We start from the raw sequence: 18,134 nt of genomic DNA, 5'->3' as shown, positions 1-18,134 counted from the left end.
TCTCACGAATTTCATCACCTGACATTTCCACAACAGACATCCTTGTTCGAGGGTAAAATATGTAAGAAAGAGGGGGTTTTCCAACAAGGAATAAAGGAAGATACACAAAGCTGTTTCTTTGTTATGGAGACATTTAACCTTCTGTAGCCTACTCTTTCCTATAAGAGGCATGCTTGTGGGTCAGTGATCGTCCATATGACACATTTAAGCAGACACACACACACACACACACACACACACACACACACACACACACACACACACGTAATGGTAGAACCACAGGCAAAAGTTCTCATATAGTCACAGCTGTGCATGTGTATATATCAAAAAAGCAGGCAATGGCAACCAAACAATGAAGCCAATGCTGAAGTTGGGAGAAAAAACAGCAGTACCTTGAATGTCCATATGGGGTGGCTCCAAAACGTATTTACTTACAGCCTGGTGCAAAAATGGTTTTGGGCCCTAAAATTAGTTTCCCTGTCGTTGTGTCATCGTTTAGACTTTTCAAAAGTTAGTGAGTAACAGACACTGTACTATCCAATAATAGTATTATTATAACCAAAACTTGTCTGATGGGATTTATGAGTTGTCTGTCAGCTTGTTAGATTACATTGTGTAGCACAACAAACATGGCGACTCAGAGCGTCCTATTTCAAGCTTCATACCCTCTCGTCAGATAAACTCCATGAGGGGTGACTCATGGGGGTATACTTATCTATGAAATGAACACACACACGCACGCACGCGCACACACACACACACACACACACACACACACACACACACACACACACACACACACACACACACACACACACACACACACACACACACACACACACACACACACACACACACACACACACACACACACACACACACACACACACACACACACACACACACACACGTTATTTTCCAGGTAATTGAGAGATAACATAAGATGCCAAAACAACAGGAAGGGCAGCAGTCACAGGTGTCATGCCTTGACCACAATCCTGTTCCCACTGCATTCTCTTATGTCAATGACATGCCTTGACATGGAACATCTCAACTGAGCTAGTGGCATATTAGCAAGATCGTGGCCATGGCCATGTGAAAAACATAGCCAAATAGACAAATACACACACACACACACACGACCAGCTTGTCCACAAACCACAAACACACACTTCCCCTCATGTGCTGATGCAGGGTGACACACTTGTGCGTTGTGTACATGCCCTCCTGTGCTGAGTAATGTGACATTTACGGTCTCCTGTTTGCCGCACGAAAACAGCCCCATCAGGATCTACCACACTCTTACAGAGAAAGTGTCATGCAGGCTGAGAACACACACACACACACACACACACACAGACACACTGAAAGGATGAGTCAAACATTGATGAACAGAGTGTGTACTCTGTTATCTTCCATATAATTGGCAGGTTACACAAGGTGCCATAACAACAGGAAGTGGAACTTGTTCAACACAAGGCCACCAGCTTGTTTCTACAGCATCCTCTCTTAACTGGGTTCACACACCTACCACACCACACACTCCAGCGTAATAATCAAGGAACACCATGGGCTTTTTTGTGTTTAACTAGGTGGCGCTATACATGAAATGAGTGGTTATGGAATGGGTTGACATGGCCCCTTGAGATCAACATACAAAAAAAAAATGGTCCTCCTAAACCCTACGGTTCTCGAGATATTCACAGAAAACTGTGTCTGCCCTACCCTCCTTTTGGGGGGTCCAGTCCAGCGGGGGGGCCACAGATCAAAATGAAAAACGACGGTTCCATGCTATCCATGTGGGGTTACATGCCCACCAAGTTTTGTGTACCCCGGTCTTTCAGTGTCCCAGGAATCCTTGACGGAAATTTGGACATGCGGGGAAAAAAAAAAAATAAATAAATAAAAATCTGACTAAACCTATATGACCGCCGCTTCGCTGCGCGGCGGTCATAATAATCGGGGCGATGAAGAGATTAAAGGAGTACCATGTTGGGAAATTAACATTCTAAAGAATATCTGGGTTCATTGAATTCAACATAGAATTTTAGAACCTTCAATTGTTGCGGAACTTAGAATGTTCAAAAACCTACACCTTTAAGGGTTAAAATTCAGCACTGTGAAGGGGTAGCACTGTTGTATCCCCCTGTGTTGGACATCAGCTAAATTCAATTTGACCACAAGCTTTCATACTTTCTCCTCTTGACGACCAACTACGGAGAAAATGGATTGTGAATATACAGTAAGAGACAACCATATCATAGCTCAATACAGCCGCACATATGGGGGCCAACAACCTCCCCAGTCCCCATTCTCTCCTGTCTGGATCGTCATTCCCTTCACAACACTGAAATCGAAACTATTTCTTCACCTTCTCAATCACTTCTTTTTCAGTTTACTACTATGAAGCAAATATAAAAGCTATTACTATAAACTACTATGCTACTACATCTAGAACTAGCCTACTTATTATATCAATCTTTTCTGTCATTCAAACCTACCTGTGGTAGGCTACCACACAAAACTGAAGATGCTGCGCTAACACAGCTGACGTTCCACCAGAAGTGTATGAGCTTTCTAAAGGACAATTGTCTACTTGATTAAAGTCTAAAGATTAAGGAATAAAAGCCAACAATACACATCCCTCACACATCAACAACAATACACATCCCTCTGTGTCAGTGACATGCCTGTAATAGAATATATAGTGCAGTCACATCTTAGGTGAACCTGTCAATCAACCAGAGGTGAACCTGTCAAACAGAGGTGGAAACCTCTGGCTTCAGAAGGTATAAGTCCTACCATGTGTTGTTCTACCTGTGCACTTCACATGCACTGCAAAAACTGCTTATCTAACTAAATCTAACCAGGTGTTATTCATCTTATATCAAGATCAAACAATCTAGTTGGTATTGTTTTCAGTATAAAGAGCCTTACCTAGCACTCTCTCATAAAATTCATTTGACTTAATTTAAGTATAGTTCAACTTATCTTAAGATGTCTCATCCTGAAAACAAGCCAATTTGTCTGTCAGTGCATTGAGCAAATTTATCTTGATAAGAAAGAAGTCCTTAAAATAAGTCAAAGCCTTCTAAAATTGAGTCAAAATGGTATTTTGAGGGTGTGCTTGGTAAGTCTTTTCATACTAGAAACAATACCAAATAGATTTTTTGATTTAAATATAAGATGAATAACACTTGATCAGATTTTATTTTTTGCAGTATGTGTGATTTCACTAATTATCTAGCACTAGCACTATCTACCGGGCTGATGAATTGTGTTCATTATGTATCTGGTAGGAGTCAAGGTTTTACACCTCTGCAATTACGTGTATAAATCAATTAAAGAGATGCCTTCTGCCCTGCAAAGCCAAAGTGCAGTAATACGAAGTATGAAAATTCCAAACTAAGAAAAACAGCATTGTTGTTTGTCTTTCACACTGTATTTTAGCAGATACTGTAACATGATGGTTCTCTATACAGCAATGACGTAACAAATTGACTTGCAGTTGGACTTAATTGCCTTGTGACATGCAGCTCAAATGCTTATAACTCCTTAAAAGTCATGGCTCACATTCCACAGAGCAGCTTCACAGATAAAAGCTTTAATTTAATGCTACTTGAGACACTTGAACACATTGTCAACTGAACCAGAGTTGCCTCCAACCACAGTCTTAATTCAATGTGATACGGCCTGCACACTACACTAACTTTAGACTTGAACTTGTGAACGCTGGGCGGTGTAAATCAAGCACCCAACTAGGAGCCTGAGCTCAGTGAATCACTCACGGGGAGCTCAGAATGCTTCAGCGGCTGCTGTGATCGCTGAAATGAAACAGGCCTCCACTCAAGAGACCAAAGGCCCATGTGCTGAGTGTGTGCGTTTGCATAGAATAGATATCAAGATGAATATTTCAGGTCCATAGAGATATACAGTATGTCCCATCGTTGAGTTTAAGTCTTTGTGAAAAGACTGTCTTCTTGGACATGCTCCGAGAGTCGTGGCAATGATCATTTTGAAACTTGACATTAGACCTTGAGCAAATACAGCTCGACGGTTGGGAACTAGAACTTTCTTTTTGTTTTGTTTTGTTTTCGTGCTTTTCTAACCTTTATTGATAGGGCAGTAGAGAGCAGACAGGAAGTTAGGGGGAAGGAGTTACTGGGGAAATAACCGCAGGGTCCCCCATGGACACCAGGTCAGTAAATGGTGTTGGACACTGACACCACTGCTGCTCAGTGGCTAAACTGGAGCTGTTCATGACATGATCTGGTGTTTCGCTCCTCTTAATAACCTGACTAAGCCAGCACGCTGGCATAATTAAAGTATAATTAATTTGTTTGTGACCCTATTGTCATCATCGTTGATCACGACTGTTGTGGTTATCCTCCCTCTGATGTCAAACAACCCACAGCTCTTAAGAGCCTCCTGGGTAGAATTAACAGGATGTGACTGCATCGTAGTTTTGTTGTGACTCACTTAAAAAGGACCCCGAAAAAAGACACACAACCCCCAATTTGTTTCCTCTGAGTCTTCTCTCAATGATCAACAGGTCAGGGCGATGTTAGTGGTGAGTCACCAAGACAGCGTGGTGTGCCAGAAGGTGCTATCGGAGCTTCTATCATCCTCCGTTGCTTTCCCCCGAGAGCTAACCCTAACCCTAAGCCCCCGAGAGTGGGACCCCCACTGCCACACACAAACTGCCCACAGCATCGCAACGTGGGGTCGACCCGCTCGTAAATCACTCCCCGGTTTAATGAGGCTGCAGTTCTACCCAGAGGGGATTCCTCGCTGGTCCTCTCCAACAGAATCTTGTTCAATTACAAACTCACGAGAAGTTGTGTCCAGGTTCATAAGGGCAACGGTGGATGCTTCCCGAAACTTTCAAAATAATCTGTTGTGCAACTGTCAAGGGCTACGCACCAAACACATTGCCTCTCTGAAGATTGTGCAGATCCAGACCCACATGCACTGATTCCAAACAGGCAAAAACAGTGTCAATAAATGTAACCAAAGAAGAGTGTAATTGCACTGGCTAGGAAAAACATGAGTGAAAACATAAGATCACACTTTGCTAGAAGTGTGAGTACAGAGACACAAATGTACACACACACACACACACACACACACACAAACATCTCTCTGATATCTCACAGGGTATTGGGGGTGGGGGTGGGGGTGGGGTGGGGAGTATTATGTGAAATTAACTAAATGAGTTCTGAGTGAGAAACAGGAACAGCGGGAGAAGAGAACGAGTAATCAACAGACACGGCACCCTCCAGAGAGAAGGAGAAAGGGAGAGAGGGACAGGGAGAGGGAGAGAGAGAGCGAGAGAGAGGGAGAGAGAGAGAGAGAAAGAGATTGTGAGAGAGGGAAATAGAGAGAGGGAGGGAGAGGAAGAAAGAAAGAAAGAGAGAGAGCAAGAGAGGGGTGGTAATGTTTGATGATTGTGTGTCACTCAGCACAAACAGGATATACCTGGACACACACACACACACACACACACACACACACACAACTATAAAACAACAAGAACACACACACTGGAGCATGCACACACAGTATATGCAGCATAATGTGTATGCCCACACACTCTCCTGACTACATAAATACATACACATGCAAACAAGAGATGGAAATGCAAATGTGCACTTAGTGAACTAACCTAAGGCAAAACCCTCTGCAGTAAGTGCTTCACCTAACTCACACATTACACAGGCAACAAAGGCCAGCTTTACCAGCCTCTTAATACTAAACCTCAGACACATACTGAATCCTCTAAAACCACTACAGCAGTTAGCCCAGAGAGGACTGGGGCGGTTAGTACTCTAAAATCTTTGGCTAGCCCCTGCGTCGACGACGGAGGCTTGGAGATGTGGCTCTGATCTAAATCAGGAGATAGGGCCTTCCCTGGAGTGCTGGCTCACTTGACCTTTGACCTCTGCCCCTAGCTATATTCGGCAGGGTGACTTTGGTGGAGTGGGTCTAGGAGGAGACTGAGGACTGCGTGGTTTTATTAATGAGGCCACCGTGTGCTGTGGAGCAATCACCTGGCTTTAGTTTAAAAAAAATAAAATAAAAAAATACAGTTGCAATGTGGCAGTAACATTAAATCGCATGAACATATTAATCGTCTTCCTCAAGGTAAAAGAAAAATGTTGACACAATAGCATCATGACACACACGTGTACAAGACAGTAAACTCCATTAGGATGATTGAAGAACTGTATGTCTAAATAGCCTGTCTTCACTTGAGCGTAAGATTTAGTACATTACTTTACATTTGGCTGACACATTTTTAGCCAAAGCGACTTACATATGTCAACTATATTACAAGGGATTACATTGTCTACGGAGCAACTTGGGGTTAAGTGCCTTGCTCAAGGGCACAACGGTGGAAGCTGGGAATTGAACCCACAACTTTCAGGCTACTGCACGCTAGCCCAGCTCCTTAACCACTACACTACCACTGCCCCGATATTCATAGATGAACATGGAGATGGATGTGAGTAGCCTAATCAAGATTGATTGGCTGATGTTGGGAAGGCTCAGAACTGCCCTCAGCAGGTGTAGCATGAATTTCCCCTAGGGATCAATAAAGTATGTATCTATCTATGTATCTATGTATGTATGTATGTATGTATCTATCTATCTATCTATCAGAGCTACAGAAAGAGGTGGTTGATGGAAGTTGTGAAAAGGCACATCAATGTAGAATTCTATACTGACTCCCATCTCTCTAGTCTCTGAACTCCAAGACTCTTGCAGCCATTAAAGGGTTCCTCATGTTTATGAAGTCCACCTGGTAATCTACAGAAGTATGTTACTAATACTATGGTTATGGTTGATAGCCTACTTATACTACTGGATGTGCTCAGTATCTAATGTATATTAAATGAATCAATCATTGTATGTCAATGTATATATGTGATACTGTGTAGGTTCTACAGCACACCTTCACCGGTGACACAGCTGCAGTGAAGCTAGGAGTCCAAGGAGTTCTAAGAGTGTCCTAGAAAGAACTTTTTTATTGTCCCCATTATGTAGCTGTATGAGTCTTTCCTCTTCTGTGAGTGTACTATCCTCACCTGGAGATGTGCAGTTCTTCTGCTCATCCTGCTCCTCTGTGCTATTGTAGTCATCTGAGATGTACAGCAGTCTCCTACCAATGCCCCGGTCAGCGTCGTGGGACGTGAAGCTGGACACGTCATAACCTAAGAAACAGGAAAACGCAAGGAAAACTCAAATGCACACACTTGTAGCACTTATACCACAGACTGGCACTTGCTCTGGAGTTGTCTTTATTTCTATTTTGAACCAACTGGAAGAAAAACCTTTTTTATATCACTATAGAAATATTATTTGTTTTATAAATAGCCTACCCAGGTTGACCTCTTCATCTAATGTGACTTTTGAAGGTCACATCTTGAATAAAAATGTATTTATAATATTGATTGAATGTATTCAAGGTCATAAAAAAAGATTTCCTATTTTGGCAGATGGGTTGTGGTGATGGTTAACTTAGCCCCTTCAAATGCTGTCAAGTAATATTATATAATATTGATAATGTGATATATATGATATGATTTCCATGCAATGGGTTTTAACGAACAAGCACTTGTAGTGACTTAACTCCAACAAATAAGCTACTTGTGGCTTTAAAATGCGCTTCACAGAGCGCATGGCTTTCACAGGCACTATCACTATGCTCGTCGTGCACTACACAACCTGCCAGTGCACATCATAAATAATCAACCTTAATTGATATGCCGTCATGTTCATTAAGAGATCTCAAGCATACAATAGAAGGGAAGTGCATTAGCCCCCGGTAGCTTTTACGCTTACATTGGACACACACCGAAGCACACTGGTGCGTCTCCGTGAACCGATACTGATGTGCAAATCACGCGGTGCGGGGTATGAATATTTACACCTAACCATCTTGCTCCCACGATAAAGATGTAGTCATAGTTAGAAACAATTTAATGGGCGTTCTGCACTCAGTTGGGATTTTCGCCCTCACTTTCGAATTCTTAACCGGCGGTCTGGAATCTTTTTTTACAATACGTTTTGTTTGCGGTCACGCCGTATCGCGACATGAAATTGGGCAATCCCTGGATGTGATTTACCATCAAAAGTTACCGTATCTCCATGCAATCCAGTAGCCTATCACTTCATTCAGAGCATCATGGTTCATGAGTTAATAAATTACAGATTTAACGGTTTAACAGGCACACATTTTCAACCTGTGAATAATATGAGTGAGAACATCTGGTGTGTTAGTTACTGACATTAGGAGTTATGAGACAGACACTACAAACTAAAAGTGGCACGATGTCTCCCAGCAAGCTCACCTGTCCCATCCGCGAGATAGCAGAGCGCTGTGACAACCAGAAACATACCACCCAAAAAGCACAACTGTATAAACAACAACTCCTTGCGTTTTTTCCTCCGGGCTTTGATCTTCTTCTGGTTCAGCATTACTTGCAGGGGTCGATTCCTGGACCGGACAGCTGGAGACATACTACCAGTAGTTATCAGATCCATGCGCTCTCCGCGGAGAGGGGTTCACACAAAAAAAAAAAATCACGAGGGTTACAGGATGACCGCGAAAGTAGGTTGGTGAAAAAGTGTGCGATGAGTTACCACATACGTCCACAGAGTAGCCAAACAATTCTGAAATACCGGCGGCGTTGATACGGCACAAGCTTCCTTCTATGCCATTTCAAGTATCAAAATGTTGTGCTATTCCTGAAGGGGTGGGCGGCAGGAGGGCTCCATGTACGTGTCAGGTTATACGCAGCGCACTGTGCGTGGTGATGTGTAGGATGTTGGCCGAGAGAGATAACGAGAGAAAGCGAGAGAGAGAGAGGGGGGAGAGAGCGCAAGAGATTTTCAAGCAGTTAGATGTTGGAAATGGCCTCAGCGTGTAAGAGAAATTATTGGAGCCGCGGAGCAAAAAAAAAAAAAAAAAAAAAAAAACGACGCCTATCACTGCCCTCTTCTGGGAAAAGGAGCTTCAGTGGGACAAAAATTCCATGTCGACCGCTGAATTACATAAGATTATATAAAGGGTTTGTTTGCGCCTCAGAACGAACTTTTCGCACAACATTAATTTTGACGACTAATAAATTAAACAGTAGGCTAACTCTCATCACCATCCAAATATGAAATTATACTAGGCCATGGATGGCTTTTGGCTTGTGGGGAAAATAAACAAACTCCCACTTTGTTTACAACTCCAAACATTCTTTCAGTTATTTTGTATGACAAAAAAATTGGGCTAGGGCATTTTTATACAATAATACTTTTATGACTGAAGGCTATTAGTTCACTATTCTACAACCTCATCGTGTCTTGGACTAAAGATGGCAACTGATGCTTTGGTGTTCAAAGAGAACTCCTGATAGCCAACAAATGTCATCTGGCTAGCAGGCACGAGTGGTTGTCAAGCGGCTGCATTCATGTAAATCGCACTGGAAACTTTCCAGCAAGAACGGAAAAAGTGGTTAGGCTCTAGGCAGCTCGTTTTCACTGGGGTGAGCGTTTAACTCTTTCAGTTGACATGAGGTCGAGGGAGGACACACACAAACACACACAGAGAGAGAGAGAGAGAGAGAGAGAGAGAGAGAAAGAGCGAGAGAATCTCCTGTGTATTCCTCAGAAAATTCCTGCATATCTTTTGGGGACCTTAATATCTCTCTAATGAGGAATGAAACACAAAGTGGCCCACTCCTTTCCCCACTTGTTGAAACACATAAAAAAAAAAAAACAAGAAATCCCTGAGTCTCTGAAGTGCACAGAGGAAGTAAAAAAAAAAAGAATTGCAAAGAAAGGATGAGGAGGAGGAGAAGGAAGGGGGCCGGGACACAAATTAAACCCAGTTAAATTGTTTTTCCATAGCCAGTGGGGTTTAGAATGGCGCTCACACACACATACACACACACACAAGATGGAAGATAAAGCCAGAGAGAGACTGTCCCAGACTCTATAGGCAAGCCTATCAGAATGCCTGGAATTTAACCCAGTTTCCTGGACTAGTGGGAGAGGCTACCACACCCGTGGTCCAGCTTTCTAACTGGGCATTTAGCTTCTAACAGCCAGCCGCACAACAATGTGCACACACACACACACCATATCACCATCATTGTTACTTTACAACTTACCTAGTTACAGGTGAAGACTTAAGCATACCATGTCTGTATGCACCTGAAACAAAGCAGCACAATAAAAAATAAATAAATAAATGCCCCGCCACTCAGTGCTTGTCAACATTAACTCTTATTCAGTTGAGATTCTGCTATTCAAAACAGTATGACGATTTTGGAATTGAGAGAGAGAGAGAGGGGGAATCGAGACATATTTGGGTCATGCCTTCTCCACCATGCTGTCCCATGAGTGCCCCCTAACACAGCGTGCATCACTCCCGGTGAACACACCCACAACGTGCATCACTCCCGGTGAACACACACACACACACACACAGCGTGCATCACTCCCGGTGAACACACACACACACACACACACACAGCGTGCATCACTCCCGGTGAACACACCCACAACGTGCATCACTCCCGGTGAACACACACACACACACAGCGTGTATCACTCCCGGTGAACACACCCACACACACACACAGCGTGCATCACTCCCGGTGAACACACCCACACACACACAGCGTGCATCACTCCCGGTGAACACACACACACACACACACACACACAGCGTGCATCACTCCCGGTGAACACACACACACACACACACACACACACACACACACACACACACACACACACACAGCGTGCATTACTCCCGGTGAACACACACACACACAGTGTGCATCACTCCCAGTGAACACACCCACACACACAGTGTGCATCACTCCCGGTGAACACACCCACACACACACACACACACACACAGCGTGCATCACTCCCGGTGAACACGTGAACACACACACACACACACACACACACACACACACACACACACACACACACACACACAGCGTGCATTACTCCCGGTGAACACACACACACACAGTGTGCATCACTCCCAGTGAACACACCCACACACACAGTGTGCATCACTCCCGGTGAACACACCCACACACACACACACAGCGTGCATCACTCCCGGTGAACACACACACACAGCGTGCATCACTCCTGGTGAACACACACACACACACACACAGCGTGCATCACTCCCGGTGAACACACCCACACAGCGTGCATCACTCCCGGTGAACACACACACACACACACACACACACACATACACAGCGTGCATCACTCCTGGTGAACTTTCGTTCCCCCGTCACTATGCACTGGTTTGGCAGCTCACCCAGGAATGGCTACAGGTTAAGGCACGTCGAGATGATGTCTGGTCTGCAGACACAGCTCCATGGTGGTGCTTAGCTCGGGCACGCAGATGAAACATCGATATGATAAAGAAACTCACAGCCGGGCTTGAAGAGCACATCATCATGTAAGCTGTCGGTGGCAAGGATGATGGTACACTGAGAAATACATGCATGCAGTTTATGCCCAAAGCATGAATTCTTGAATTTCCCCTGGGGATCAATAAAGTTTCTATTCATCTATCTATCTATGAGACTTCCACTGGCTCTGTAATGCTCTCATAGTGATACAATGTTCTCTTTCTTTTTATGTTTATTTTTTAAAAACTAAAGTTTGACGGCAACATTTACAGTAATATGATGGTAAGATATACATTTCACACAGAGTATTTGACCTTTGATGACAATTATATATACATTTGAAGTTGCCTCACAAAAACACTCTGCTTCATCAAACAAAAATAAAATAAAATAAAATAAATAAAACAAACAAGGGAGGGAAAGTTTTGGAGGACCCCAAAACGGACGACAGTGGAGCGAGAATTTCTTGGGCGTTCATAGTAAAGTAAGTTTCACCTCCAACGTCTCCATCCACACACGCACACACACACCCACACACACACACGCACACACTGGCCTGGTTCTGGAAGAGAGAGAGAGAGAGAGAGATTGGTGTTGGTGTCTCGTGGTGTGGAGCACACTGGGGCTCAGAGGGCCATTTTGGGGATGGAGCTTTACCAGAGCCTGAGGGAAGGACAGCAGAGGACTGGACAGACAGAGAGAGACAGAGAGAGAGAGAGAGAGAGAGAGAGAGAGAGAGAGAGAGAGATACACACAGTCATAGAGAATATGCGTCGTGTGTAAGAGTATGACAGAGAGGGAGAGAGAGAGAGTGATATACAGACCAAGAGAGAAAAAAATGTTTGTGTGTGTGGAGGGAGGGGGGGCAGAGAAAGAGAAAAAGATAGAGTGTAAAAACTGGTGTCGTCAATCTTCAGGGAACCGAATGAGCTCCCAATGACAAAAGCGTTTCAGAAACCAGATGAGGGTTAAAAAATGGGCCAGCATTGGACTAAGGGTACCACAATGCAGCCTTGCTACTCCAGAAAACAAGAAAAAAAAGAATGAAAAAAAAAAAAAAAAAAACTAGATTAAGCGGGCAAAAAGGTTGATCCCTGTGTCTGTGGCGGCCCGTAATTTGGTTTGGTGTGCTGGTTTGGTTTCCTGTACATCCATGAAACCCATGAGGGGGAATAATCCAAACTAGATCAATATTACAGGCCCTCCTAAATGTCGCAATGAATATTGCAGTGCAGAGGAACTGTGGTTCACAGTGTCCTGATTCAATCTGACTCAGCTTTCTGCAACAAGACTGGGGATGTAGATAGGGAAAAGCTACCCCTCCCCACACACACACCTTCTTCTCTCTCTCTCACTCTCTCACACATTTTATATACTTTATTTGATTCCACTCTACAAGTCAAGTTACATTAGGAATCAAATCTTCTGAATAATCCAGTAGATTAAAGCAGTTCAGCAATCTATCATCATGAGTTTTTTACAAGTTCGAGGGTATAGGAAACATTGTCTCTTCCAAATAAGCATGCTTCCTATAACTGCTGATATGGAACAGTACTTCACTAGCTGTTTGGCCTTAGTTTTATATAGTCCCCCAATGCAAAGCCCACGGGCCACCAACCTATGTACATGACCCAGGCTACCAAACACTAACACAATGAGCTGTCATTTGTCTCCTAGATTCTCAATGGCAGAAATCAAAGGCAGGTATTTAAGAGTTGTTGTACAGTGTACACACACACACACGTCTGATATAGTGGCCTTATGTAAGCACCTCTGAACCCGCATGTCTCTCAGCATATTTACACAGAATCCCAATCACAGAGATTAGAGCCAGAGCCACACACACACACACAGTGATGATGAACAAAACAACCCAAACCCTTCCTGCCAAGCACCCCTATGCCCTCCAGCACACTAGGCAACGGTTCACCCGAGGGCAACAGGCAGATGTTTGAACATATCCCGATGTCATCATCACTGCATTGTTTTTGCCAGCACGCACTCACTCTCTCTCTCTCTCTCTCTCTCTCTCTCTCTCTCTCTCTCTCTCTCTCTCTCTCTCTCTCTCCTCTCTCTCTCTCTCTCTCTCCTCTCTCTCCTCTCTCTCTCTCTCTCTCTCTCTCTCCCAACAGCGCTAATCCCCCCCCCCCCCCCCCCCCCCTCCCTCCCTCCCTCCCTCCCTCTTCGATATGAACAACTGTGGTCAAGGCGGAGGTCTTGTGGCGGCCGTCTCTTCTCCAGGGCTTACGGCGTGTTGGGCCTGGCGGCGGCCGTTAAGAGGCTTAGCCGGAGGACCCTGGGCCGGCGTGCTGCCACACGCTGCTGGCATGGCTAGCGGTGACGGGCGGAATGGACAGGAGCGCCTTCCAATCCCCGCCGTGGGGGGGGGTCTGACAGCACGGCCTCCTCTGTGAGCCGAGTTCACAGAACGGGTCCGACGTTTGAGTCTCGGGTGAAAGCAGTGGGCAACGTGGAGGATGATTGACAGTTCTGTGGGGGAGGGGGGATAAGCTGGTATGAGGAGGTGTGTGTGTGTGTGTGTACGCGTGTGTATGTGTGTGTGTTTTGTGTACGTGTGTGTGTGGAGAGGAGAGGAGGAGGAAAAGGATGGTGTGGCCTCGCTGCGGGTCAGTTCTGGGTTCTCCTAGGGATCCCTCTCGGACGACACGTCGCCCTCGGCGCCGCTGCTGGCGCTGGGGTCCTGGCGGGCCCGCGAGGCGGCCTTCTCCCTGGCCGACTCGGACGCCCCCCTTGGTTCGTGTCTTCTCCTTCCGCTGCTGCTGCTTCTCCTGCTTGGCCAACTGGTCACAGTACAGAGAGCGAGAGAACAGAGAGAGAGAGAGAAAGAGAACAGAGAGAGAGAGAGAGAGAGAGAGAGAGAGAGAGAGAGAAAACAGAGAGAGAGAGAACAGAGTCAAACACAGAAGAGGAATAAAGGCATAAAGAGGAATAAACACACAAACACAAATTCACACACGCTGACCACAGCACAGAAAGAGAAAGAGAACAGAGTCAAACACAGAGGGAGAGAGAGAGAGAGAGAGAGAGAGAACAGAGAGTCAAACACAGAGGGAGAAAGAGAGAGAGAGAGAGAGAACAGAGAGTCAAACACAGAGGGAGAAAGAGAGAGAGAGAGAGAACAGAGAGTCAAACACAGAGGGAGAAAGAGAGAAGTGGAGAGATGGAGAAGAGGAATTAAGGCATAATGGAAGAGGAATAAAGTTTCATACAATTCACACACACTGGTAGGTCAAAGGGCTTGGACAAAATGAGCAGCTAAAAGAGCACAAAAAAATAGAAGAAAAAAGAAAGAATGCATTCAAATAATAATATAGGAAAGAGGTAGAGTGCATTTGATTACTAGCAAAAAATCAGAGAGAGCTGACATTTATCTGGCCACAAAGCCATTAGCTATGTGTGGATTTGGACACACTCTCACACACACACACACACACACACACACACTCGGATTCACGCACATATCCACTCTACACCCTCCCCCACCACACACACACACACACACACACAAACATATGTGCATGTGGCAGATACAGGCAGGGATAGGAAAACCCAAGGAATCATTTATTGTTCAATCTTTCATGAGTCCCATAGAAATATTTATGACTTAAGTCTCATGCTGACAACCATAACATCAAAAGAACCTGCATTATTAAACACAAACACACACACACACACACACACACCACACACACACACACACACATCTGGCCACAGAAATCATTCAGAGCATCACCAAGTTTGTTTCAGTCATCAATCAGCCTAGTGGCTAAAGCTCGGAGTAGCTATAATGCCTCTCAGGACAGAAAAAGAAAACAGTCGCCATAAATAAACGGCATCAGGGGGGGACTTATGGTGACAGCCAAAAACGCACCCTGGGAGAGATGATCCCGGAAAGAGCCACGATTCCCGTTGAGCGACTTATATGGGTCCGCAATTCGCTGCATCATCGACTCTGCGGGCGCTGTTTGTGCGCGTTGGGGATGCACGCGCGGACCTAAATAACAATTACTTCATCAATCACACCGACGCACAACTGATGCAACTAGCACATCTTGAAGCGCTGAACTAGGTCGTGGTAGCAAATGAAAAAAAAGGGAAAAGAAAGATGAAGACACCAAGGAGAATACTGAACTGCACGCACGCTTTAACCTCCATGGTGTTAGTACGACACAAACGTGGACACACACACACACACACACACACACACACACACACACTCACAATGAAAAGACAGCACAACAAAACCTTTGAAACCCTGACACAAACAAGCCCTGAGAGACGCATCATTCTCCTACACAACTTCTACCACTGACCGTTCTGACGTGTGGACACTGTACCGAGACACAGTGCCGCCGCCACGAGGCACGAGCGCTACCGGAGCGAGGCCTGCTGCGCTGGAGGACGAGGACGAGAAGGCTACGGATGAATAAATGAACAGCGTGCAAATGTCTCGCTGAATAAAACACGGCGTCAGATAAGGTGTGACCGGCTCCGGCCGGCGATGGGAGTCATGGCAGCCGGAACAACAACAACAACAACAACAACAACAGCGTTCCCTGATACGACCTCCTCCTCCACCATGGGGCTGATCGATCATGGCTGCTAGTTTTCCCAACAAAAAAAACCCCTCAAGAACTCGCTTGTTCGGATTCGTAAAGTTATTAGAGTTATTATATGTCCCTTTAGTAGACATGCTTGTTCAGAGATATTGTCATTCTGTTAGACACTTACATGAAGTTGCTAATAAATGTGCAAATAGAATGGTGATTCAAAATGAGCTACTCTCTTAAGGAGCATGATCACATTTTTGTCAGTTGTTAGTTCTTGGTAAGTACCAGAAGCAGCAGGAAAGGCTCCCACAACTGACCCCTTTCAGTCAAGTCCATTTTGATTATGTTTTTATTCACTGCATTTCACAAGAGTTTTAGCACAGTGACTCATATATATATATATATATATATATATATATATTAAACTCTTGTGAAATAATGTGAATAACAAAATATTTTATATATATTTATATTAGTTTTCTAAATAAACAAAAAAACATGGGTCACTAAAGAAATAAGAAATACATTTATTTTATGAATGCATATAAGTCTCTAGACACATCTCAGTGTGCATTACATAGTGATTCAGGTAAAGCAAATTGGCAGATGAGTCCATTTGAAAATATGAATTGTACAACTGATATTTTGTGGCAGTGCATCGATAACATATTGCAAAAAGAAGTCATTCAAGTCATTGCTGTATCGATTTTTTGTTCTACCCTTAAATATGACCCAGGTAAATTAAAGCACTTATTGGAAAATCTTCAAAAATGCGGCTACCTTGTGTGATGCCGTTATGACTCATACTAGTGTGGGCGCTGGAGGGAGGTGTGTTTTGGGGGGGGGGGGCACGGAAGTTTGATTTTTCATTTCAAATTTCTTAAAGTGGTCTCCTGCTCTTCACCACCTCCGCCCCCCTGCTGTGCGATCGTCATGGCAACAGAGTAGGCCTGATATGTGCAGGTGGACAGGGGGCATCCATGTAAGGACAGGCAGGCCTGCACCCCCACCTGCCAATCAACACACTACGCCTACACAGTTGAGAAAGTTTGTGTGTGTGTGTGCGTGTGTGTGTGAAGGTTATTATGTGTGGTAGGGATAGGTGAGTGTAGCAGGTGTAATTAAGGCAGTTAGTTGGTCTTAGCTTAATGCTGCTCTGACAATCACATCATTTTCTTTTATCAAACTGACATTTTAGCCACTTTTGTTGATTAGGGTTTGCCTGTGTGTGCGTGTGTGTGTGAGTGTGCGTGCGTGCATGTGTATGCGTGTGTAGCGAAGCGTGAATAACAAGACTAATAACAAGACTCTCTTGTAGGAAGACAACAAGAGACTGGAATTGTGTGAAAGACAAGTAGAGAGAGCAGAGGCAAGGTGAGAGAAGAAAAGAAAAGAGAAGAGAAGAGAAGAGTAGAGAAGAGAAGAGGAGAGGAGAGGAAAGAAGAGAGGAGAAGAGAAGAGGAGAGGAGAGGAGAGGAGAGGAGAGAAGAGAAGACGAGACATAAAGAGAGAACAGCGACCAAGGAAGAGAAAGAGATCCTGGAGAAATACACACTCCTCGTCCCCTGAGGGTGCTGTAGGAAGCAGACTATGAGAAGTGGTGGGAGACATCCATCATGGTGTGTGTGTGTGTGTGTCTGTAGGAGTGTGTGTGTGTGTGTGTGTGTAGGAGTGTGTGTGCGCGTGTGTGTGTCTAAATGAGAGCTTGTGAGAGTGAATGTGTTTATGTGAGTATAAGGGAGCGAGCGAGCGCGCGCACGCGCGCGCGTGTGTGTGTGTGTGTGTGTGTGTGTGTGTGTGTGTGTGTGTGTGTGTGTGTGTGTGTGTGTGTGTGTGTGTGTGTGTGTGTGTCTGTAGGAGTGTGTGTGTGTGTGTGTGTGTGTCTGTAGGAGTGTGTGTGTGTGCGCGTGTCTAAATGAGAGCTTGTGAGAGTGAATGTGTTTATTTGAGTATAGGGGAGCGCGCGCGCGTGTGTGTGTGTGTCTGTAGGAGTGTGTGTGTGTGTGTGTGTGTGTGTGTCTGTAGGAGTGTGTGTGTGTGCGTGTGTGTCTAAATGAGAGCTTGTGAGAGTGAATGTGTTTATGTGAGTATAGGGGGGGAGCGCGCGTGTGTGTGTGTG

General features: G+C 44.8%; 2 protein-coding genes across 2 annotated transcripts in view; both read right to left on the bottom strand.

The window, feature by feature from the left end:
• The window catches only part of LOC121719143 (sodium/potassium/calcium exchanger 3-like), a 36,548-nt gene extending 27,461 nt beyond the window's left edge, over nucleotides 1-9,087 (bottom strand). The window contains exons 1-2 of the mRNA XM_042104561.1: nucleotides 8,355-9,087; nucleotides 7,089-7,214 (exon numbers count right to left, since the gene is read on the bottom strand). Of these exons, the coding sequence (XP_041960495.1) occupies nucleotides 7,089-7,214; nucleotides 8,355-8,547 (319 nt within the window). The 5' untranslated portion in view covers nucleotides 8,548-9,087. The remainder of the gene's footprint in view (nucleotides 1-7,088; nucleotides 7,215-8,354) is intronic.
• A 4,885-nt stretch (nucleotides 9,088-13,972) lies between these two features.
• Nucleotides 13,973-18,134, bottom strand: part of dtd1 (D-aminoacyl-tRNA deacylase 1) — an 11,568-nt gene continuing 7,406 nt past the window's right edge. Inside the window, 2 exon segments of the mRNA XM_042104613.1 lie at nucleotides 13,973-14,193; nucleotides 14,195-14,245. Coding sequence (XP_041960547.1) covers nucleotides 14,089-14,193; nucleotides 14,195-14,245 — 156 coding nt within the window. The 3' untranslated portion in view covers nucleotides 13,973-14,088.

Source organism: Alosa sapidissima, chromosome 9, assembly GCF_018492685.1.
Source record: "Alosa sapidissima isolate fAloSap1 chromosome 9, fAloSap1.pri, whole genome shotgun sequence".
NCBI classification, from domain to species: Eukaryota; Metazoa; Chordata; class Actinopteri; order Clupeiformes; family Clupeidae; genus Alosa; species Alosa sapidissima.
Note: the sequence above shows the minus strand (reverse complement) of the source record. Positions and strands in the feature narration are given on the sequence as shown.